Source organism: Dendropsophus ebraccatus, chromosome 9, assembly GCF_027789765.1.
Source record: "Dendropsophus ebraccatus isolate aDenEbr1 chromosome 9, aDenEbr1.pat, whole genome shotgun sequence".
NCBI lineage: Eukaryota > Metazoa > Chordata > Amphibia > Anura > Hylidae > Dendropsophus > Dendropsophus ebraccatus.
This window is the reverse complement of record NC_091462.1, coordinates 8,335,788-8,359,721: the sequence shown is the minus strand read 5'-3', so window position 1 is coordinate 8,359,721 and position 23,934 is coordinate 8,335,788. Positions and strand designations below refer to the sequence as shown.

Here is a 23,934-nt window from a genome sequence, read left to right as displayed (position 1 = left end):
AACAGCTGGAGGGCGGCGAGTGTGACACTTGTGAAGCACGGCCATATAGAATGTAAAGCACGGCCATGTGCAATGTAAGCGCTAGCTGAGACCTGAACAGGACAGACTTGGCAGAGGAGCTTACGCTTCACCCCCCCCCCCCCCCCCCCCCCCCCCCCCCCCCTCCCATGTCTGGATTTAGGAGGCCTGCTGGTGTTCCAGTGGTTCTGGTTGATAGAATCCGCTGGTCAGGGGTGTAGTATGGGGATATACAGAGATACTACTGCGACTTAAGACGCCTCAGGTGGATGAAGCTGGGGATGGAGTATAAATGAGTTTTCTTGCCGGATAATCTGCTCGGATACAATGCTCGGATACCATGTAGACCTTTTTCCCCCCAGGAGCTAAATCTGATTCTTATTTGCAGCGAAGCGGAGGGCACTTTACTGCTGGGTCAGATATAGATCCTGGTAAGAGCCGAGACGCAGCGGCCGCCGCTCCCTTCATCCATCACCGCCACATAGCGCGGAAATCTATTGTGTCTCAGCGCAGGCGGCCTCACAACGTGGAGTCTATAAAAGCTTCACCGCATGACCTGATGGCCGTTCTCCTGAGCCAAGCCGGCCGCAGGCTTAGTGTAGTGACACAGCCACCCGCCATCTCATACACTTACCGCTCACGCTTCTCTTCTGCACAGATGGCGTCATTGTCTGTGGTTCTTATGTCTCGCTCCATCTTCTCTCCCCAGGTCTCCGTGTCACCGTCCTCCTCACGCTGATTTTGATGGTGCTCGGCGCCGGCCTGAGATGTGTCCCGGTGACCGATTTGGAGCTGAGGAGGAGGTACGTCACTACTTACATGACGCCACGTTCTAGGTGTGAATGGGATCCAAGGCGTCGTGACGGGGGGGTTATGGCTGCCATGTGGTGTCTAACAGCAAAACAGTATAAGCCATTGATGGTGGAGAAAAGTATACTGGGATATATATATATATATATATATATATATATATATATATATATATATATATATATATATTATATAGAGTCACAGAGCTATATACATACTCTAGAGATGGGATTAGGGAGTCCACTACATTCAATGCATCAGATGTCTATTCACCTGTCAGCACTACTATATAAAGAGTAAGGCTAAACGGCCGATTCATTTATACTGAATGACTCCAGCAGAATAGTGAGTGCAGCTCTGCAGGAAATGGTATCAGTAATGTATGTACACAGTGACCCCCACCAGCAGAATAGTGAGTGCAGCTCTGGGGTATAATACAGGATGTAACTCTGGATCAGTACAAGATCAGTAATGTATGTACACAGTGACCTCACCAGCAGAATAGTGAGTGCAGCTCTGGAGTATAATACAGGATGTAACTCAGGATCAGTAATGTAATGTATGTACACAGTGACCCCACCAGCAGAATAGTGAGTGCAGCTCTGGAGTATATTACAGGATGTAACTCAGGATCAGTAATGTAATGTATATACACACTGACCCCACCAGCAGAATAGTGAGTGCAGCTCTGGAGTATATTACAGGATGTAACTCAGGATCAGTAATGTATGTACACAGTGACCCCACCAGCAGAATAGTGAGTGCAGCTCTGCAGGAAATGGGATCAGTAATGTATGTACACAGTGACCCCCACCAGCAGAATAGTGAGTGCAGCTCTGGGGTATAATACAGGATGTAACTCAGGATCTGTAATGTAATGTGTGTACACAGTGACCCCACCAGCAGAATAGTGAGTGCAGCTCTGCAGGAAATGGGATCAGTAATGTATGTACACAGTGACCCCCACCAGCAGAATAGTGTGTGCAGCTCTGAAGTATAATACAATAAGTAACTCAGGATCAGTGATGTAATGTATGTACACAGTGACCCCACCAGCAGAATAGTGAGTGCAGCTCTGGGGTATAATACAGGATGTAACTCAGGATCTGTAATGTATGTACATAGTGACCCCACCAGCAGAAAAGTGAGTGCAGCTCTGGAGTATATTACAGGATGTAACTCAGGATCAGTAATGTATGTACATAGTGACCCCACCAGCAGAAAAGTGAGTGCAGCTCTGGAGTATAATACAGGATGTAACTCTGGATCAGTACAAGATCAGTAATGTATGTACACAGTGACCCCACCAGCAGAATAGTGAGTGCAGCTCTGGGGTATAATACAGGATGTAACTCAGGATCAGTAATGTATGTACACAGTGACCCCACCAGCAGAATAGTGAGTGCAGCTCTGGAGTATATTACAGGATGTAACTCAGGATCAGTAATGTATGTACACAGTGACCCCACCAGCAGAATAGTGAGTGCAGCTCTGGAGTATAATACAGGAAGTAACTCATGATCATTTCCCTGAGCTGTATATATGTGCAGTAGATTATGATGGTGTGTAATTGCCATTTTACAAGCATACAACATGTCTGGCATTGTATACGTGACTTCTCTGGCTCCTCACTATATACATACAGTAGCTGCTCTCGCTTCCAGCTCTGTGATCACTACATTTAGCTTGCAGAGAATTTTGTTTATATCGCTGAATCATTCACTAATTCCCAGTTATCTCTTTAACTCATGGTTCCTAGTAAAATATTATAGGATGTTAGTAAGGTTCTGACGCTATAAGGAATGCACCCTGACGCTGGTGGATCGCTCCTCGGTATAGTCACATGTATAGAATAATTACTATAAACCAGATCAGGAATGGGGAACCTTCAGCCCTCCAGCTGTTGCAAAACTACAATTTCTATCATGCCGGGACAGCCAAACATGGGAATTGTAGTTTTGCTACGGCTGGAGTTACGAAGGTTCCCCCATCCCTGAACTATAAGACCACAAATGAATCTTGTCTTATATAGACGATTCTATAACATGTGCTGTCGGACATTAGCCTGCGCCCCCTCCCCCAGACCTGTATATGGTATATAACAAGTATTATGTATTCCCTCCAGGCTCATACATGGAGGTCAGCTGCTGAACGGATTTGCAGGACCCACCGCCATGAACGCTGCTCCTTTTCTCTCCACGACGTGGTTCCCTCCGGATGAACGCGCTACAGCCACAGCTATTGCCTCCATGTTGAACTATTTTGGGGGAGCATGTGCATTTTTAATAGGACCTTTAATAGTCCCGGCTCCTAACAACACATCTGGCAACCTCCTGACGGAAGAGCGTATATCGTCCATCAAGGATCGCATTGAGGCGGTGATGTACACAGGTAAATACATTGAAGATTAATGTCATGGTGTTCTCTCCGCTGTCAGAGTGGATGCCATCATGGCTGCTGTTAGTTATCATACAGTCCTCTGCCTAGTCTTGCAGCATGGTTCGTGTCACGATTATTAGATTTTCCTTTCGCAGCTGAAGCTGTAGGGTTTTGGCTTGAGCCGTGTTTGTGATGTGGGGTTGATGATTGTTTGTGTTGCAGAGTTCGGGATCATCACGGTGGTGTTTGCGGCTGTCCTGGCTTACTTCCCCGCCCGACCCCCGGTGCCCCCCAGCGTTGCTGCCGCTGGTCGCAGGCTCAGTTACAGGAGTAGCATTGGGAAGTTGCTGAGGTGAGTTCTGGTCGCACTGGTGATTGTGCTGGAGTTGGTGTTCTGCTTCCCAGCACCTTATTGCACTCCTACCTGTTTAGAACTGTACAGGTACTCCTTTAGGGTGCGTTCATACGTACAGGATCCGCAACAGATTTGATGCTGTGTTCAATTATTTAGTTACATTGATATCTGCGGCAGATCCTGTACATGTGAATGTACCCTTAAAGGCAGCCGGTCAGCTGCAATTCACATTCCAGCCCACTGACAATGTAAGGTAGTTGTTAGTAGAAGGAGGCACACCATCACATTCATATATCTGTCTGTCTGTGCTTCCAGAATGTATAAAAAATACTTTCATTATAAAGTCAGAGAGGCTTTCCCGAACTCCTGAAGGGCAGCAAGCTGTACCTCCTTCCCCCTCCCCCATACCTGATCCTGCTGGGGTCTCCGCTTCCAGGTGTCAATCAAGCAGAGAAGGGGAGGAGACCTTACAGCTTGCTGCTCTTCTAACGCTCGGAGACGTCTTTATACCAGAGAATGAAAGGATTTCTCTACATTGTGGATATCTGAAAGGTACCAGGTGTCTCCTTCATGTAACAACTATCTAACAGTGTCAGCAGTTTTGAACATGACTTAGAGCTGAGTCCCTTTAATGGGTGGAGAGATGCAGCTCATATTGGAACAATCGGTACCAAAGCGACATCTCACACCTTGCACAAGCCTTATTCTAATGAAATAGGACTGTGCAGAAAGTTTGTGTGTGCAACAGTTTCCGCAGCATCTCCCGACAGGAGCTGCGGCTTTCCATGCAACACATGCATCACACCATCATTGCATTAACCCTACAGAGAGTTGAACAGCCAACATCAAAATTGTCTGCAGGCTGGGACAGGTCGTAGTCGTCCCTAAACCCCTGCAGCACTGCCTTATCACTCACGCCCTTTTTCTCCCCTATTTGCCACTGTATCGGGTCGTGTAAAAGCACCATTATCCAGGCCTAATTAGACGAGGCCAGTGAGACATCACCACTCTTGACCTCAGTCTGGGTGTGGGGCTTTGCAGCTCAATCCTATGAAATTGAGCTGAATTTTAATACCACACACAACCTGAGAACGGGGTGGCGCTGTTTGTGCAAGAAAGTACCTATATCTAGATAGGTGAAGATTCTGCTGGTGCTGCTCTTATTATTTTGCTTCTCTGTGCCATTTCCAGTAATTTAATAAAAAGAAAATCTACCCATAAACCCGTTTGGTGCCCCGTCCTGGCCGCTGGCTCCTATATACTCCTATGCATGTTACTATATGCAGACATAGTGATGTCTGTTCTCTCCTGGTGCTGTTCATAGGACTGTTGCTGCGCATGCACAGATCTGGAGAGAACAGAGAAGTAGGAGGATGAAGGAGCCAGCAGGCAGGACGATGCACTGACCCTACTGATGGTTTTCCATTTTAAAGGGTTTGTGTAAGCATGTTCTCCTGTCTGATCTGACATCGAGGTCTGGAAACCCAGCAGCATGCTACTTGTTTTAGTTGCCAACAATTATCCTGTGAAATGCTATTGTAATTTTCAGGACCCGCACATCATATAGGCATGAGCTGAGATTGGGCAGCCCCCTAATAATTGTAAAATAGCTGCCGCTTTCCCATTTCTCATTAGTTTTTGTTAGTTTTTTTTTCTTTACTATCGGGGACTATAAATACCATTGTTCTCCTCCTCAGGCTGAAAACCTGTGCACTGTACATGATACTTTTGTTACAGTGTGTCAGTACAGCAGAGAATTCACTGCGGTATAAGTTCTTTGTGTTTCGGAAGTATCGTTGCAGATAAACCAGTCCGGGCGGCTGAGGTTGCACTTCATTGTCTATTATGCTGGTTCTCATATTCTATAAGGTTTCATGTCTTCTCGATAACGCTAATTCTCCGGCTCATGAAACGCACACTTGATCTGATCCGCTCCCCTCCTCCGAAAGTAAAGATTTGTCACTGGCAAGAATCGTTTCCTTCAGATAAGCTTGCGTTGTGCGCCGGAATCCTTAATGTATTAGCATTGTGCCAGGACGCGTGCGCTCGCCGACGCCTCCCCAGAGAATTAATTCCAGTTTATTGTATAGGCCAACACTTGCTTACTTAACACAAAATCGGGCTGACACGAGCATTGATTGGGAATGTGTGTTTATAGAGGCGGGAGGCGCAGAGGAAACCTCCCAGGGCTTTGATAAATGCAGCCGCTGATGCAGGGTCCTCACACACTGAGATGAATGTCTCTGCCTGCAGTTGTTTCCCGAGCCACGGTCGTTTGTTAATACATAGAAGCAAATGAAATCCGTTCCTGTAAGTGACACTCGGGATTAATTTAATTGAGACTTTTAACAGCTTCCCTGCAGTAAATGGAGCAGAATTCAGAAGAGCGAGAATGACTTATTCCCTGTTATTCTGACTCTCTGCTGAGGGCTTCAAAGAGGCTGCTGCAAATAACATGTCACTTAAAGAGCACCTGTCACCTGCACAGTGGTCGAGGACTATGCGGCTGTCAGCTCCCTGTTTGCCTTGGTGAGTGACAGAACGACAGGCGGCTACTTTGATTAGCTGGTGCTGCGGAGCCTCATCTATTCTGGTGCTCTCCATTATGTACATATCTCATGTCAGGAGCCTTTGGCTGCGTCACTGTGTCTGTAGGTTATTCAGTGGAGTATAATGCTTCTATAGTACAAATGATGGCGGTTTAAGAGGGTCCTCTTCCCCCAGTGACTGAATGTGTACTTTAAAGGAGTATTCCCCTCAAACATAACTTTTGATATGTTGCTGCCCATGGTGAGGCAAACAATTCCTTCCATACTTATTATTATCTATTAAGTCTCCTTCCCCCAGTTCTCAGCTACTGCTTTCTGCTGAAGACACAAAAATCTGTGTGTAAGCTTTTCTCTCTGTCTCCCCCTCCTCCCCCCCTCCCTTCTGAGACAGCTGATGTAAACATGTCCCTGGCTGGCTGTATCAGCAACATTGTAGCTTCTTTGTAATGCTGGGAGGGTGATTATAAGGTCAAGTTGCTAATGAACTCATTGTGATTATCCCTCTCTGCATTATAAAGACGTTACTATGTTGCAGATACAGCCAGTTTTAGAAGGTAGGGGGAAGGAGGAGGGAGACAGTGAGAGGCTCACACATAGATCTTTGTGTCTTCAGCAGAAAGCAGTCCACACCCAAACTTTAGTCTGCGACAATCTGCTGAAAGGTCTGCTTTTAATGAAATGTCTATTAGCTGATCACAGGACATAGTGCTGGGAATGAGCAGGCTGGCACTGTACTGGGGGTGATTTATACAGTATTGTTCTATAGATTGCATTTGGCAGGGGGAAGAAGGGGTTACTGATGCACTGAAATTGCAGGGTGCAGTGGGAGCAGAAAAGGAAAAAACTGCAGCAGAACAGCAAGGCAATGGTTGCATCACAAAGCTCCCCTGGTTAACTGTTTTCAAAAGGGGAGGGGCTTACATTCAGGAGGCAGCACTGTGTACGTAGGAAGAGCATGGGTATCTGCACAAGGGACAAACTCAGAGGTGGGTAACGCAAGGCTTCCCTCTTACCAGGCACAGTGTGGAACTTCTGACATAGTTGGGCGGATGGAGGATGCATACACATAATCCAGGCCTCCTCCTGTGTATAGCACTACCTAAGCCCCGCCCCTCACTTCCTGTGCTCTGTCTTTGTCTCTCTGCTGCTAGGGATGCAATTCCCCTAACATTGCAGGGAAGTAAGACCCCCAGTGGCCCAGGCTTTACAGCTGTTGTGTTTTGATAAATGATATATAAGTATGTTAGGATTCACACGGACATAGGGGGGTGGTGTTTGATACAGTAGTGACCATTCAACTGTTTTAGTTGCATTTGCATTGATATGATGTCTCTAAACTGCTGACAGGCTCCCTTTAGATCAGCGCTTCTCAAACTTTTTCTTCTGGAGCCTCACCCAACAGACCAAGACAATGCCTGGGCCTCACCAGACTGACTAAGAGGGTGCCTGGGCCTCACCAGACCGACTAAGAGGGTGCCTGGGCCTCACCAGACCGACTAAGAGGGTGCCTGGGCCTCACAATCTGTGGTGAAAGTCCATTTAAAAGTTGTAATAATGCTAGGGCTGCCTTTCACCCGTTTCTCAAGCTCTATATGCTAATAAAGCAAGTACAAAATAAATTAATAATGTTGCTAAAATGGAGATTTTTGCTTACAGCAAAAGGACTGTGCAGATCATAGTTACTTTTTGAAAATGGACTCTTCAGCTGGGCCTCACCAACAGCTAGGGGGCGCCTCACAGTTTGAGAAGCACTGCTTTAGAGAGTAACACTAGTAAAGCATCGGTTTCCATCGCTTGTGATTGGTGCAGCATTTTGTATGTGATAAGACACGAGGTCCTTGCATCCCTTTCCCAGCAGTCTAATCTTTATTTTTACCCCCCAGCAACCCTCGCTTCCTGATGATCGTCTTAGCCTATGCCATTCCCTTGGGATTCTACGCCGGCTGGTCGGGAGTTTTGGATCTGATTTTAACACCCATGCATGTGACCCAGGTACGTGTGCTCATATTCAGTGTGCTGGGTACAGGACTGTAATGCAGTAATATTCTCCTATATGGCTGTAGATTTAACAGGGGCCTGTGGGGTCTTGTCCCTCCTATGTAGGGTGATAGGGCTGAGCTCTTTTCTACTCTTATAACCTATTCCTTGTGTCCCGTCTCCGCAGGTGGATGCCGGCTGGATCGGTTTTTGGTCTATTGTTGGTGGATGTTTTGTTGGGATTGCTGTGGGAAGGTGAGAACAATAAATACTGTGTATAATACATTTCGCCCTGTACCCATGTCAGTCATTATAATGCGATGTAAAGGATGAGGGTTTGTCGCTGTAGGCATCAAGGTGGATGGCTCATTCTGGTTAAGTTTTCCAGCTGCTCGATGCATCCAAATACCATAGAAGATTGTCGGCAGAAGACGACAACTTTGTCCAGCTAGCCTGGCCGCTTAGTATTTTTTTCTTGTATATCTATCCTCAGATGTTTACATTCACATGACTTTTTCTAAGTTTGTGATAACATGTTATTTGTGTACCGACAAAGTTGTGTTCCAGAGTCTTAAAGGGGTACTCCAGGCGGGAGGACTTTTTTTTTTTTTTTCATCCTATGGTCGGGAGGGGGTGGATGAAAGTAAAAATGTCCACTTACCTCCTCAGTGGTGGATTCGGGGAGATAACTCAACGTTATTGCTTTCATTCACCCCCTCCCGCCTGGAGTGCCCCTTTAATATACACTATATGTCCCTATGCTGCCTCAGTGGCTGTGGGGGTAGGGAGGAAGATGAAGCTGATATAGCAGAGCCTTGCTCGATGAGGCACGAGAAGTGTATGTACATATGTATGAGTGTAGAGCGCTGCCGTATCACTATGTGAAGGTGTCGCTTTTCTGCTGGAGATAAACCGCTCAGATCTGCTTTGTGAAATCAGAACATCAGCATTGTAACACAGCGAAAGTCAAGTCCTACGCTGACAGACATCTAATATACAACATTAATCTCCAGAATAAGGACAAGGACGACTCGCTGGGAGCCGGCGTCATTGCAGAGGAAACCTGAATGGGACATTTCTTGCCATAGGCACCATCTTGCTTTGTCTCCTTTTTTTTTTTTTATCTTAAAGCACTGAAATTCTTTCTTTACGGTGGCGGCAGGGTGGCTTCTTTTCCCAGCTGCTGTTGGATGCAGAGACTTTACTGACCCTATAAAAGTTACTGACAATATCGATCAGATGAGGAGAACGGAACCTGGGAATGAATGCAAAAAATACAAATAGTTTCCTATACTTTCCACTTCTCCATCTCGGTGACCAGCTGATGCACTCTGAAGCAGGACACAGGGTATTGCTGTGTTTGGTTCCCAGTGCAGACGAAGCAGCTTCAGGGGTAAAATGTGACCAGAGTGAATCGATAGAAGGGTGAATTCACACACCGCAGAGCTGTCACAAATTTTAGCCATGTGCATTGAATAGGACAGCTGCAACAAATCTTCTCTATGTAAATTGGCCCTGAATCTAATGAATTGGCCATCGATTCATTGTAGAAGTTGTTCCACAAATGTTCCCACAATTTCCCTGGGGAGTAGTGATAAGCGGACTTGAGGAAACTGTTCGGTTCTGCAACATTGTCCCTACCCAAATGCTTGACTTTTGGCTCCCTAGGGAGTCGGCCATAGGCTGTATGCATGTTCTCCAGGCAGCCCTAGGGCAGCATCCAATTTCTACAGACGCCGGGAGTTGGGGATTGGCAAGTCCGCCCTACACAACCAGGAGTGAGAGGTCAGGGTTTCTTTATAGACCTCTTTTGGGAATCGGGACATTCAGATGAATAACTTTCTATAAGACTAAATAAATTGACAGCTGATACATTTAGATGGTTGGTAAATCTTGCTGTGGGTTTGCCTTAGGGTCCTTTAGCGATCGTTCGGCAAACGACAAACAATGAATTTTGTTCTTTAAACAATAGGTGTTTTGACTAAAAACTAAATTGGTGTGGAAAGTTGTAAATATGATTGTAATTGCATTCGTATACATACTGTGAACGACTGAAAGACTTTAGAACAATCAGCCATAATTTTGATGTCAGCTGAAAAGATCAACGACAAATTTTCGTGCGTCATTTGAGCAAATATTATCAATAAGTGGCCCATGTGAAAGGCCCCTTACTCTAGTTGTGACACTGTAGAGTAGGTCTTGAAGTTTAGGAAACTCTGTACGTGTGCACCTCCAAAAGGGGGGTCTGGATTTTAGGAAACTCTGTACGTGTGCACCTCCAAAAGGGGGGTCTGGATTTTAGGAAACGCTGTACGTGTGCACCTCCAAAAGGGGGGTCTGGATTTTAGGAAACGCTGTACGTGTGCACCTCCAAAAGGGGGTCTGAAGTTTTGACACCCACTGACTAGGGAAGGCTGCACTAATGCATCCCGCAAATGATGGGAGTTGTAGTTTTTCCAGCAGCTGGTAATGCCAATCATATGGGGATATGCTTTCAGTACACCGTTTCCCAGCTGTTTAAAAACGCCACTTTCCAGCATGATGAGAATTAGTTTTGCTCTGGAGCCAAACCCCTTCAGCTGGGACGACTTCTTCTTCTTCTTCTTCCTCCTCCTAATCTGTAGCCGTAACTCTTGTGGTTGCAGGAACACTCCTCCTCCAGGATATGGTTAATGCTGCTTTCCATAGTGTTGATTTATTGGAAAACTAAGACTCCCCGTCTTCCTCCATCCAGGAGGGCGGCGGCGTGGAGAAGCTAATTTCCCAGTAAATGGAACGGTCCTAGATGTATCTGCTGCGCGTCTGACAGCGGCACCCAAGCTGAAAACCACAATGGTCTCAGTCTCCGGGAACCTAATGAGACTCGGGGCCACTCATTTGTCTTTTCTGGAGGGCTGGATCCATGACAGGCCCGGCTATAATAATCTGCTGAAAGTTGTAATCAGGAAAATTAGGTCATAATTCTTGTCACATTTCACAGATCTCTCCGAGCTGAAGCGTTGCGGCGGTGGCGCAGGCCCACCAGCTCCTCTCCTCATTATTCCATTGAAAACGCCTTTTGTGTTTTTGTTCCACCAGCTGCTAATGTTTAGCAAGGCAAAAATATCACAATTTCGGCATTATCCTGTCATTTTCTGCAAATTATTCCTCCGTGCCGTCATCGACGACAGCCTGTAATTGTGTTTCCAGAACCGCTTAATTACAAACTCCATCTTTTAATTCCTAATTTGGAAGCTGATCCTCATATGTTTGCCTGTTTAGCTCATCCGGGAAGAGAGGCTCGAGGTGACAGATACTTGGGGCCGCGCCTGTTGTGTAGCGTGGAGTTATTAATCTATCCGGATGAGGCCGGAGATCGCAGAGAAGCCCCGGCCCATCGTGCTAGCAGAGAACTTTAGGGCCACATCTGAGGGCCCGAGCACAGGCGTATGCAACAGTGACAGCTATTCATCTATTACTGTATATCATGTGTATCACTGATATAATATTATAACTAGCCTGTATATCATGTCTGAGTGGTAGTCACAGCCCCGCCCCCTGTATGACATCACTGCTATGATAGTAAGATAATGATGTCATCAGATAAAGATCCACACACCTTATACTACAGTGACAGCTATTCCTCCATTACTGCTGACGCCCAGCATGTGTATAGAGAGGTAGTCACCGCCCGCCCCTGGATAGTATATAGACAAGTGTATAAAATAACCCCTTATGGCAAGTAGCCCAAAAACCAAAGGAAAATAGGAACAGCAAAATGGCTATAAAAGACGCCTAAGACCACAAGACCAGTGTTGAGGGGAGTTTGGCAACATTCTCCGAACCCAGATGCTCGGCATTTGTAGGGCGGCATCTAACTTCTCCAAACACTGGGCGTCAAATGCAGAGTGTTCAGTTTCGGAGAACGTTGCTGAACCCGGACGTTTTTAGCGGCTCCACTCAATTCTGTACAAGATAAAAGGACAATGGGACTTTGCTGTTTCCTATGAGCGCTCCTCATCTGATCTATAGATGGCGGCGGCGGCAGTGGTGAGTAAAGGGCGTGTACTGATCATTTGCTTCTCCTTTCTCCCCAGGTTTGCAGACTCTGTCCGGGGCATCCTGAAGCCTATTCTGGTCTTGCTCTTCTCAGCGTCTACGCTCTCGGCCACCTGGTTCACTTTGACGTTTTTAAGCAACGTCACCCACCTTCCCCTCACTACAGGTAAGTGCACACACAGTGCGGCCGCTCAGGTCACCCTGTTCTTCTACAATTCCTCTTCTTTTCCAGTCGGAGAGTAGATGAGAAACGTATCACAGTATTAAAGACAAGACTGGGCCACAAGTGATGGTGACTTCTATTATCCTGTAATTCACAGAAGGAGCTGAGGATATCTTCTCACTTACCGTCCTCTTCTTCCTGCGCTGACCCTCGCGGTGACTCTCGCCGTATGACGCTGGCGCCGAGCTGCATCGCAGCCAGAGTCCCTTTCATTGTTCCCAACTAGCACAATATATGACTTGCATTGTGGAAGCTTGGAGTAATGGCCTATTATGGCTTTATAAAACATTGTGTAAATGGAAGAAGATTGGATTCAGTAATGAGATAAATCAGAGCAAACCATCGCAACTTCAGTAAATCATCAGAAAGGCACAATGAGAGCAAATGTGACGGCTCCAGTACTGAAGCAGAGAGGAGTCAAGCTGCCCGGGCTCTGCCGAGACTCCACCGACAGATAGGGGTCAGGTGTGATGGAATGTCACTGCCTGACCCCTTTGTTCTCAGAGAGATAAGCCACCACTAAAGCTGTCTGCCTGCGGCTTAGGACCCTATTACTCAGATTATTGTGCGAAATTGAAGTGAAAATCTTTATGTATGCAGGCAACGATCCAACTGTACTTCAGCAAAAATCTTTTTCTTTCAAATCAACTGGTTTTGGGAAGTTATATAGACTTATAATTTACTACTGTAGACTACTGTAATTTAAAAATCTCCAGTCTTCCAGTACTTATCAGCTGCTGTATGTTCTGCATGAAGTGGCGTATTCTCTCCAGTCTGACAGTGCTTTCTGCTGCCACCTCTGTCCAGAGCAGCAGCAAATCCCCATAGAAAACCTCTGCGGCTCTGGACACTACCTGACATGGACAGAGGTGGCAGCAGAGAGCACTGTGAAAGAATACACCACTTCCTGCAGGACATACAGCAGCTGATAAGTACTGAAAGAAAAGTACTGGAAGTAAATTTCAAATCTATATAACTTTCTGACATCAGTTGATTTGAAAGAAGAAAAAATATTGCTGGCGTACCCCTTTAAAGCCTCCCATAAACATTTGATGGATGTGTTTGCAGTGTCGGTAATGATGAATTCTTCGGCTCGCTCTATCTCTGCGTGTGTTGGATGACATGATATATGACCGGCGTCACCTCGGTAGGGGCATCTGTACATGTGTCCGGGGATCTGTGCGCACACGTCCTCTGATCAGCCTTCTGCCTGTATAACAGATGACTGCTATGTCTGGGGATGGGAGGCCGGCTACATGTTACAGGCGGTGACACCTGTGTTCCCGTTTGATTGACTTGTTTATGAGATTCTTTGTTTCACCATCCGACACTTTCTCAGTAGAAATCCATCTCCCGCACCCACATAATGAAATGTTTAACCTTCCTAAGAAGGTCGCTTGTTACAGAGTAATTATTCATTGAAATGAGATTTCTTAATAAGCCTTCGGTCCCATACGTCTCCTTCATCCGCCAGAGTGTTTGAGCCGTGCACGCGCTGACAGCTTACATTCTGGAACTTTCCCCCAAAACGTACATAGAATTTCTGTCTTCTATATAACTTAGTATCACCGACATCACCCAGAGGCGGGTTAGATGGGCACAGGAGTTTCTCCTGACATATCGCACGCTTTCCTGGCCCGCGGGGAGCTGTTTGTGTCTGCACTCCGCAGGGTCATTACCTTTTGCGTCCGCTATCTGTTTTGTTTGTTTTTGAGATTGGACTTTTCACAGAACGTAATGATTTGTGCAGTGGGCGGCAGGCGATATCCTCGGCTTTGACTAGCTAATGATTCGTAAATCAGCCGGAATGAAGGATCCTGCATCTAAGCCGTTCCTCTCTTCATCTCGCTGGAAGACACAGGGCATGCAGGCATTTTATTATTTCCTCCGCTCCGGCATATAGGTACACTGCAGCTCGCTGTCGGAGAGGGAAACCGAGCCAAGTGTTGTAAATGTCTGCAGATATCGTTGGCGCTGAGCGCATCAGAATAAATCAGCGGCTGCAGATGAACGGTTTCTCACGTCCAGAGTTTGTTGTGTACATTGTAGTACCTGGCTGTGGAATAACAAGTACAGATGTTTATAGCAGGATGTAAAACCTGGTAACCGGGGTCCCTGTCGTTGGTGGTGATCTTCTATATTCAGAGTGACCTGACGGCTACAGTTACCTGATAAAGGACACACTATATATATATGTGTGTGTGTGTGTGTATATATATATATATATATATATATATATATATATATATATATATATATATATATATATATATCAGATTTCAGCTATAACAATTTCACTTTGAGACATTGCAAAAGTACTCATGGTTTAGGGTCTGGGCGTTCAGAGAAGCGTTCAGCTAAGCTCTTCACTCCCTAGCTCGCTGTCATTTGTTTCTCCCCGCAGAAAACGACCCCCATTAACTTTCAGGGTCCTATTACACGGGGGGGTGAAGGATTATTATCTGCCCAGTCAGGCAGTTATCGCCCCATGTAATAAAAACAGTTTCCTTGGCTGATCGCTATCATGGGCTGATCGTTTTCCGGTTTAAAAATCAGCCACTGACCGTGTATCACTTTGTTTAATAGGTGGATGGCATTTGGTATATAGAAGAAAATAACGTTTAGTACTTACCACTCCTGGCTCTTCCCGTGTCCTCCTTCCTGTTCCCTGCTCACCACGGCCGCTGACACGTCTGTGCAGTGATAGCCGCTCAGCCAATCACTGGCTGCCTGTCCTGTCTCTGCCAGTGATTGGATAAGCGTCCTGTTACTGCAAAGACAACTTCAGAAGCTCCAGCTGTGAAGGGAAGGCAGGAGGACGCCAGGGAGCCTGGAGAGGTAAGTAACTTTCATATGTACGGCGGGATCTGGAGACATACACACATTGTTGTACCGAATTAATATGGACTAAAATTCAGTTTCAGATTTGCTTGTTTGCTGAATCCACTTCTCTCTCTATGGTCTATTCCAGTGATCCCTAACTTGTGCTTCTCCAGATGTTGCAGAACTTTATTCCCAGCATGCATGCCATTGGTTGTCCAAGCATCTTGGAATTTGTTTCGCAACAGCTTAAGCACAAGATATTGAAGACCCCCTGATCTGCTCTCTGTAATTCTAACACATTTAGTAACTTTGTGCTTTTTGTCTTTTGCAGCGACCCTTTATACCTCGTGCATCCTGATCGGTGTATTTCTCAATGGCACAGTGCCAATATTCTTCGAGACATTTTTGGAAACCGTTTACCCCGTCCCTGAGGGAATCACTTGCGGCTTTGTTACGTTTTTGAGTAATATTTTCACCGGACTTTTGTTGGTGTTTCTGACTTTTTATCACACACGTAAGTACAAATAACTTTTCAGTTACTTTCGGTGTGTGTGTGTGTGTGTGTGTGTGTGTGTGTGTACGCCTGTGTGTGTGTTACAGAAATGTAGATCTCTATGGTTAGAAAGAAGCAGCAGGTGCGATAAGTCAGTGTGTTCAGATGACGCCCTGGGAGATCCACCTACTGCTGCTTCCCTCCACATGTCCAGTGACGCACTTCTTAGCCATTGTAGAATATATATGTATTGCCAATCCCATCTTTATATTCCTTTAACCCTCTGTATGGATGAATGTGGAACAGTTAGCTTACTTTAAAGCATACCTGTCAGTAAAATAACCCCACATGTCATCAGTCAAAAGTTATTGATCACTGCTCTCAATCAGAAGGTATAGCTGTGGTTTGCGACAGCGATGAACTCCCTGGCCGACACTTATTCATTTTCTCAGTGTAAGTTTGAGAAAATATTGACAGAATGAGCGGCTGGCCAGGGAGAGTATCGTGCTGCCGTCTCTCCCCGGTTATATCTTCTGCTCAGGGTGGAATCTCCGCTGTGATCTTTGACATATTTGACGTGTCAAAAGTTATCTTTAGTGACAGTGCCCATTAAAAGGAGAAATCCGGTGTCTGACTTTTTTTTTTCAAAAGAGCCATGGAGGACGCGGCTGAACATAACATGCTTCCACCTCCCGGCTCCAGCTCTTGGGTCAGCTGTCCCCGCTCACCCGACCGCTTCCAGGTCTGAAAGGGGACCCGCTCCCCGCTCAGACCAGAAAGCAGATGGGGGATCAGGAGCCAGAGCAGATGTAAGTGGATCCCAGTGCTGGAGCCAGGGAGGTAGGTGCATGTTATGTTCAGCCACCTCCTACCCGGCTCCTTTGAAAAAAATGTTCAACACTGGACTTCCCCTTTAAAGGGGTTATCCAGTGCTACAAAAAACATGGCCACTTTCTTTCAGAGACAACTTGACTCTTGTCTCCAGTTCAGGTGCGGTTTGCAATTAAGCTCCATTCACTTCAATAGAGCTGAGCAGCAAACCCCGCCCAAGCTGGAGACAAGAGTGGGGCTGTCTCTGGAAGAAAGTGGCCATGTTTTTGTAGCGCTGGATAACCCCTTTAAGCATGTGGATGGGAACAGCTAAAGGTAATCTTTCCCTCTAAATTTCGTCATACATTGTTATGTGGATAGTGAAGCCTCATAATCCAATAATTTTAATAACTGGTTCGGATCAAGAGTAAGGCTGGGTTCACGCTAGAATAATGCAGATGGCTTCCCGTGTTAGTACTAGGGCTGCAGGTCTGATCATTTGTATTCACACCATCCTTTAAATTGACATTGCAACACCAAGAAGGGAAAGTGATGGAATTATGGAAATCACAGGATCAATGTTAATGATGCAAACACTAAAGAACTGAAACAAAATATTCAAGACATCTGAAATTACTCGGTATAGAGGGCGCCCTGTACAGACATAGATGCACTTACTTGCTGAGATGCAACCGATTCAATGGAGTGTAACACAAATGCAGAAAAGCACATGCTCTATGTTAGTGTAAACCCAGCTTCAGGTTTATGCACGTTTTCCCTTTGGCAGTGCCCCCTCCCTTCCTTTATGACGGCCTCTGCCTCTGTTCAGCATTGAAGTCATCAAAGCTGACAACTATGGATGTGATTGTAGTGCCTGGCTGTCAGTATTTTTTACCCGACAGGCCCTGTTAAATAGAAATGTATCTCCATCTAATCTCTGTACAGTAACGCAAACCAACCGTAAAGCTGAAAGTAGCCGGCTGCTGCACCTGAGAGATGAATCGCCTGGACCTCTGCCATCTTGTTGTGGCTAAACTCTTGCTCCGGTTGAGCAGTGAAGGGTCATGTATAAAACTGCTTGTAGCGGGGGGGGGGGGGAGCTCTGACTTTATACTCTTTATACTTTAGTTCCTTCCTTTATTCTGGCCTCTTAGTAAGGTTACAAGCCCTCAGCTTGCAATCGATAGAAACGGCTCATATTACAGAGTTACATAAAGAACGAACAACTTGACTGGTAAGCACCTTAAGGCCCACCTGCACATTAGAGACAAATCGGTGGTAATCTGCTGACTGTCTAATATATATATATATATGGGGTCCTCTTAACTCTCGCTGACCGATATTGAGTAGCTGGGGGAGGATTGGACTTTTATTTCCACTGGTCAACTCTTTTGTGTTCAGAGAGACAAACCGCCACCGGAGTGGCATGGCAGCGGCTTACCTTCCCTTTCAGAACTCTTGAATGTTCAGCTGAACCTGTTACTGGGTGAACAGGTAAAAGTAAAGGCCCTATTCCACGGAACAATTATCGTTCATAAACTCGCTCAAACGACCGTTAACGTTCACTAAACGATTTTTTTTTAGCGAACGATAACACATAACACATGTGGTAACGTGAACTATATATGTAGTGTAATGATTATTTTGGGGTCGTTACATGGTCGTTGAAAACGTTTGCCAGGGTGATCATGACCATACGACAAACCTACTTTTTTTTAAACCTTTTTACAAACGACTGAAAGATTTCTAATTTTACGAACCGATTAGCGAATTATCTTTCAAAGACCAACAATTTTTTTCGACATGCTGAAAAACAATTTTGAACGACAATATAACGATTTTGCTTTTGTCGTTCGCTCGTTTACACCAATTCCATGAATCGATTATCGGTAACGAGCTGTCGTTGGAGCGAGTTTATGAACGATAATCGTTCTGTGGAATAGGGCCTTAATTTTTGCAGCTTTCAAAGCTGTATGGGCACGGTGACTTGCACAGACCATTCGCATTGTTCACTCCACTTGTCATCACTGTTGCTATTCTCCAAACCACCCAAGAATCTCATGTCCATTCTCCATCTATACAATAGATCCTTGCAGCCTTTTACAAGTTTTCAGCAATGCTTGAAGTATTCTTGGTCCTGCTTCAGCAGTGCTGCAGTAGTCCTAGTCATGGTGTCCTGCCCCGGCTATCCCCATTAATCAAGCAGCCACAGTCTCTTTAGTTGTAAGGTCAGGGTGCTGCTTTGGATGCAGCGGATAATTGTGCGCTGACATTTCAGGACTCCTGACATTTTGTCTTTAATTCCAGGTAAAAATTTTATTCCACGTATTCATCTTACAGGGTATGAAATTCATTCAGAACGCTGTCTGTCGCCTTCAGACCAAAAAAAAAAAAAAATCATCTGCTTTGGAGAGAATGCTGATCCATGATTCATTTTAATGTTGTCATAGAATATATAATCACAGGCAAATGATTTAAAGCTGCAAAATGAGCTGCCGAACAGCGACGGGAACATTAAGACAATATGTATAATACCAATTAATAATAGCCGTCCGTTCCCGTCCGCCCCTTCACTTGGCTGAACTTCTCATGTCCGAACATCAGGCGGCACACAACGCACTCGGGCATCAATAAACTGTGAAAAACGTTTTGCAAAATCTCATGATTCAGAGTAATTTTGTCTGGTTAGGCTAAAGTAGGGCATAACTAAGAAGCGGGCACATTATAAGCTATTACAATGTAGTCCTAGTATGTTAGCTATGAGCACAAAAATGACTGATCATACATGGGATCAGGAAACAGCAACTCGTACAGTCTTGTGTTTAAATCCACTTTATTCAGAATTTTCCTAAAGTTTGGCAATAAATAACTGGAAAAAAAGCTAAAATCCACATTACCTCCCAGTGTCATATATGGGACAATTGGGGCACTCGTGATTCAGACCTCAACAAATCGGAAGGCCTATTCTGATGACTTGGACTCCGAATGAATCTCCTGAAGTTCCCTCATCTCTAATCTTTACCTGATTTTTATAGTAAAGATTTATGAACATGCAGCACTAGTGATGTATATGCTGCCCTGTGATCTACTGTTCTTGCTGCATCCAGGTTCATTCTTCACGTTGCAGCTGTCCGGTAGTCGCTAGTCCTGCATACATTAATAATCTTATTTTACAATCCACTAGAGGAGGGAGAACATTTTTCTGTTTTTTTTCTGCTTCTGGAATTAATTTTAAAGGAGATTCGTATCCAGTTAAAAATCCAAGTGCAGCATTCAGGCTGATAAATTCAGCCATCAGGAGCAGCTCAAGCATTGCAATTACTCCGCATGGTCTATCCGTCATCTTCCAGGCAGGGTAGACCAGCAGTCATTCCTTAGGATAAGACTGAGCCACTGGGGGATTGATTGAGGCCGCAGCTATGTATGCAGTCATATACCAATGACAGCTAGATTGGATACCAGGGCAAATGCATTTGCTGACCTGAGTATGTTTTGTGTAGTTTTCCAGTTTCTAAAGCAAAGAAGTAGAGGTGTCCGCACCCAGACCCCACTGATCAAAACACCTGACATTATTATCAGCTATGAACAATGTACACATAGTTATGGATCCTATAAAGAATAGAACAATAGAGCCCCATTGTTGAGACCTTTCATAATGGCAGTCAGTGAGAGATCCCTCCCCTGAGCCCGCAAACACATGTAGTTATATCGACCAAGCATGAATGGGTAGTTCAAGAGACTGATAATAAGCAATCGTCTCCTTCGTCTCGGTTACCCTCTTAAGGTGTACCTGTCAAGTCTGGTCGCTGATGCGTGCAATCCCAATGGGGTCAGAATGTGGGTCGGGAGCAGTACCCCAGTAGTTCAGTCGAATTTGCTGTTTTCAGCAGGACTGACAAACTATGTAATATACATGAGGGCCTCCTGACTCTCCCATTACAGATAAGGATGGGGATGTAAAGGATGGGCATGTTATAAACTACCTTTGCCTTTTTATCTTTAATGGGGGAGATAAGCTGCTGCTGTCTAACCATGGCTTATCTCTCCGCTCCCCATTCAAAACTCATGAACACTTGATAGAACTGAATGTTTGTGAGTGGAGGTATTGAGGAAGATGGCTGTCAGGCAAAAGGATGCTTGACATCAGCTATTGTGGATGTATGGGCAGAAATGAGGGATTCATCTCGAGAGCAGTCACATTAGATCCTATATTATCTGTTCTTTTACCTCTGCACCGTGACCCCTATACAGTACATTTGCTGCTGCCGCTACGGTTTCCCCGTTGTCTTCTCTCGAGAGTTTCTTGCCAAATCAACTTTGTTTTGCCAACACACATTTAGTTAGAAAAATCCTTTTCTTCTAGTGTTTAGAGACTGAGCAAGTCTCTGCCATAAAAATGACAAGTGTTAAAGCCTTATGTCTAGTTGGCATCCAGAGACGGCTGTGCCGAATTAGATTCTGTTACTTAGGTGTATACCCTTAAGGGCTTGGGCACTTGTAGAACAGAGTATGCAATGTTCTCTCATAATAAAGGAGGGCAGGTTGGAGAGATGAGAGAAGAGCTGTATCCACAGCTGCAGCATCCTCCATCACTGGGAGCGCACTGAAAGATGACATAAGAGATGCTGGACAGAGAGCAGAACAGGGAGGGGGAAGGTCTCCGACATAGAGGGGCATCATCTCTACACTGGAGACATGACTTGTGTACATGACGCACTAGAGGTCTGAGGGGAAACTTGTAAGATGTATGTACTGATGTCTTTTATGTTAGCACAATGACAGGTTATCCACTGCTGCATGGCTTCCTATTTTCTCATTTGGTGCTGGTCGGCACATTCATTGGATGGTTTTTGTTGCTTGCACACACTTGGGGCAGCCGGTTTTGTTAGCAGCAGCGAGATTCATGACCATATGGCCAGTGTTTAATAAATGATACACTTCCCATGGATTGTTTAAAATGTATACCCACATCTCATCACAGGGCTGCATTTAAAGGGGTTGTCTGGCTTTAGCAAATATTCTTCTATAGCTGCGACCACATAGAAATTAAGAAACATCTTATACTTACCTGTTCATGCTTTCCCTGTGTCCTACTGTTGATGTCTTCATTGTCCCCCACTGACTGCAGACACTTCACTTCTGAGACAGAAGGGCGCTATTACACAGAGCAATAATCTGCCATCAGTCCAAATTTGCAGATTATTGTTCTGTGTTATAGACCGCGATCAGCTGATGAAATGATCATTGGCTGGTCAATGTATTTTATTCCAGCCTAAAAATAATCGCCCACTGGGCACACATCAATAGTGAAATAGGGATGTGCGGCCAACAACTGTTAAAAAAAATAAGAAACCTACGATCCCCGGTGTCCTCCTTGCCTCTGCCCTATGCCCATAGCCGCTTATGGAACGTGTGAGCCGGACTCTGAAGTAACAGGCTCAGCCGATCACTGCAACCTGCAGGCAGAAGCGAGAAGAACATCGGGGAGTGAGGAGAGGTATGTGTAAGGTTCATTATTGTAGCCCGGGGCGTGGGCTGCACTGACATCGCTACCGACCGATATACACAAATGCTGTGGGATTATCGAGCCGTGCACTAGGCTCAGTAAACAAACGCCCATCTAGCAGATCGGTGCTTGTTTACATTAGTGGGTGGGTCTCTATAATGGTGCGTTTACACAGACAGATTTATCTGACAGATTTTTGAAGCCAAAGCCAGGAATGGATTACAATAAAGTATAGATCCCAGTCTTTCTTTCATGACCTGTTCCCTGTTTATGGTCTGTTCCTGACTTTGGCTTCAAAGATCTGTCAGATAAATCTCTGTGTAACCGTAAGGGTGCCTTCACACACTGGATCTGCAGCAGATTTGATGCTGTGTTCAGTTATTTAGTTTAAATCAGCTGCGGATCTGCAGCAGAAAATCCACTGCGATACGGTGTGTGTGAAGCTACCCTATGACTGATCTCTTCAATGAGAATCTGTGCTCCCTCCCCCCAGCTGCATCTAATGCGAGGTGCTCCCCTTGCAAGGTCTTGGTGCATATAAATGATTAGCTAAATGCCATGAGCTGATTCTACCAAGGACATGAGCGTCTTTGCTGATGGTGCTTAGCTCTGTTGGGTAGCATCTTGTCCATGAATGAACCTGCGTCTTGTGGCAATGCTGCTACATGTTATCGTGTATTGTTTTTTGTGTTTTAATAGCCTGAATGTTTTGTGGTAATGCACAGAATCGGCGTGATGTTCTCTTGCTTTTTATATTTACACAGCACTGTCCTGGTCGAATTGGTGTCTCACAGGATCTTGTATCCTCGGCCTCGTGCTTATTATCTGCTCCAGGGACCCCAGTGATAAACTGACTTACCCAAAGTACACAATCTGAATGTTCAGGATTATTCAATGTTGTTTTTTCATTTCCAGAGTTGTCGTGGCTGAACTGGTGCCTGACGGGATCTAGCTTTCTCAGCCTGCTCTTTATTGTGTGCTTCAGGGAATCCTATGATAGACTCTATCTTGATGTCTTTATATCCGTGTAATAGCCCCAAACGGGCTGAACACTCCGCTCATGGCACAATTGTCTGGTATTGCACAATAGACTGGAGGAAGATGAGTGACACGAGGCCAGCGGTCTGATATTAACAACTAAATAAAATGTCCCACGTGTGTATTTTACTCTGTGATCCTGGAAACTGAAAAGCATCAATTACCAGGGAAGTCTGCGGCGCTTGCCGGCTGCCATGCCGGCATTATTAATAAAGGTGTAGTATTTTAATATTTTAATGATGAATAGGTTATACTATGTTGAGTCTAACTGCATATTTTGTCATATGAAAGGTCTGTAATCTGCAGACACCTATTGTGATGGAGGGGGATGTGGTCAATGTCTGTTATAAATTTACTGAATTGTGGATAATTTTGTACAAAATGTTTTATAATACAAGAGGACCCAGCATGTCCCGGAAGCTGAGGACCGACTTACATCCTGCACAAGAGTCTCCAAAGAATTTGTCGTTCCCCCCCCCCCCCCCCCCCCCCAAATGTATAATGTTTGATTAGGTGGCCTTAACATATCGGGATAAACCATGTACCATTAAAGCCTTGTTAACTGAAGATATTGTAGCCAGACCCTGCTGTGATGGTCCGGGTTTCATGATGCTCCTTTTTCACCCACTTTCTGAAATCAAGAGGAATTGTTGCAGAACTTTTTATTATAAGCTTTATTTACTTAAAAGGGAACTATCAGAAGGTTAGATGAATCTATCCTGTTGATAGCCGCCTATTGCGCATCGGGTGCCTGTATGTATGTTATATTTTTTTCTCAACACTGTTCCTGTGCCGTTTGTAGTCTAATCCCTGATCCAGCCCACCCACTCCATTGGTTATCATTAGAAGGAGCAGGCCGCCTCATGCGATGAGGGGACGGGGCTCCGAGCCGAGGATTACACTGCTAACGACACG

At 45.3% G+C, this 23,934-nt stretch overlaps 1 protein-coding gene across 2 annotated transcripts in view; it reads left to right on the top strand.

The window, feature by feature from the left end:
* The window catches only part of SLC49A4 (solute carrier family 49 member 4), a 31,216-nt gene extending 7,630 nt beyond the window's left edge, over window positions 1–23,586 (top strand). Inside the window, exons 2-9 of one of the 2 annotated variants that reach the window (XM_069982456.1) lie at window positions 728–821; window positions 2,954–3,219; window positions 3,430–3,559; window positions 7,995–8,103; window positions 8,276–8,343; window positions 12,165–12,292; window positions 15,504–15,686; window positions 22,897–23,586. In XM_069982456.1, the coding sequence (XP_069838557.1) occupies window positions 728–821; window positions 2,954–3,219; window positions 3,430–3,559; window positions 7,995–8,103; window positions 8,276–8,343; window positions 12,165–12,292; window positions 15,504–15,686; window positions 22,897–23,012 (1,094 nt within the window). In that variant the 3' untranslated portion in view covers window positions 23,013–23,586. Of the gene's footprint in view, window positions 1–727; window positions 822–2,953; window positions 3,220–3,429; window positions 3,560–7,994; window positions 8,104–8,275; window positions 8,344–12,164; window positions 12,293–15,503; window positions 15,687–22,745 lie in introns of both variants that reach the window. The other variant, XM_069982457.1, reaches the window with a different exon arrangement.
* The last annotated feature ends 348 nt before the right edge of the window (window positions 23,587–23,934 follow it).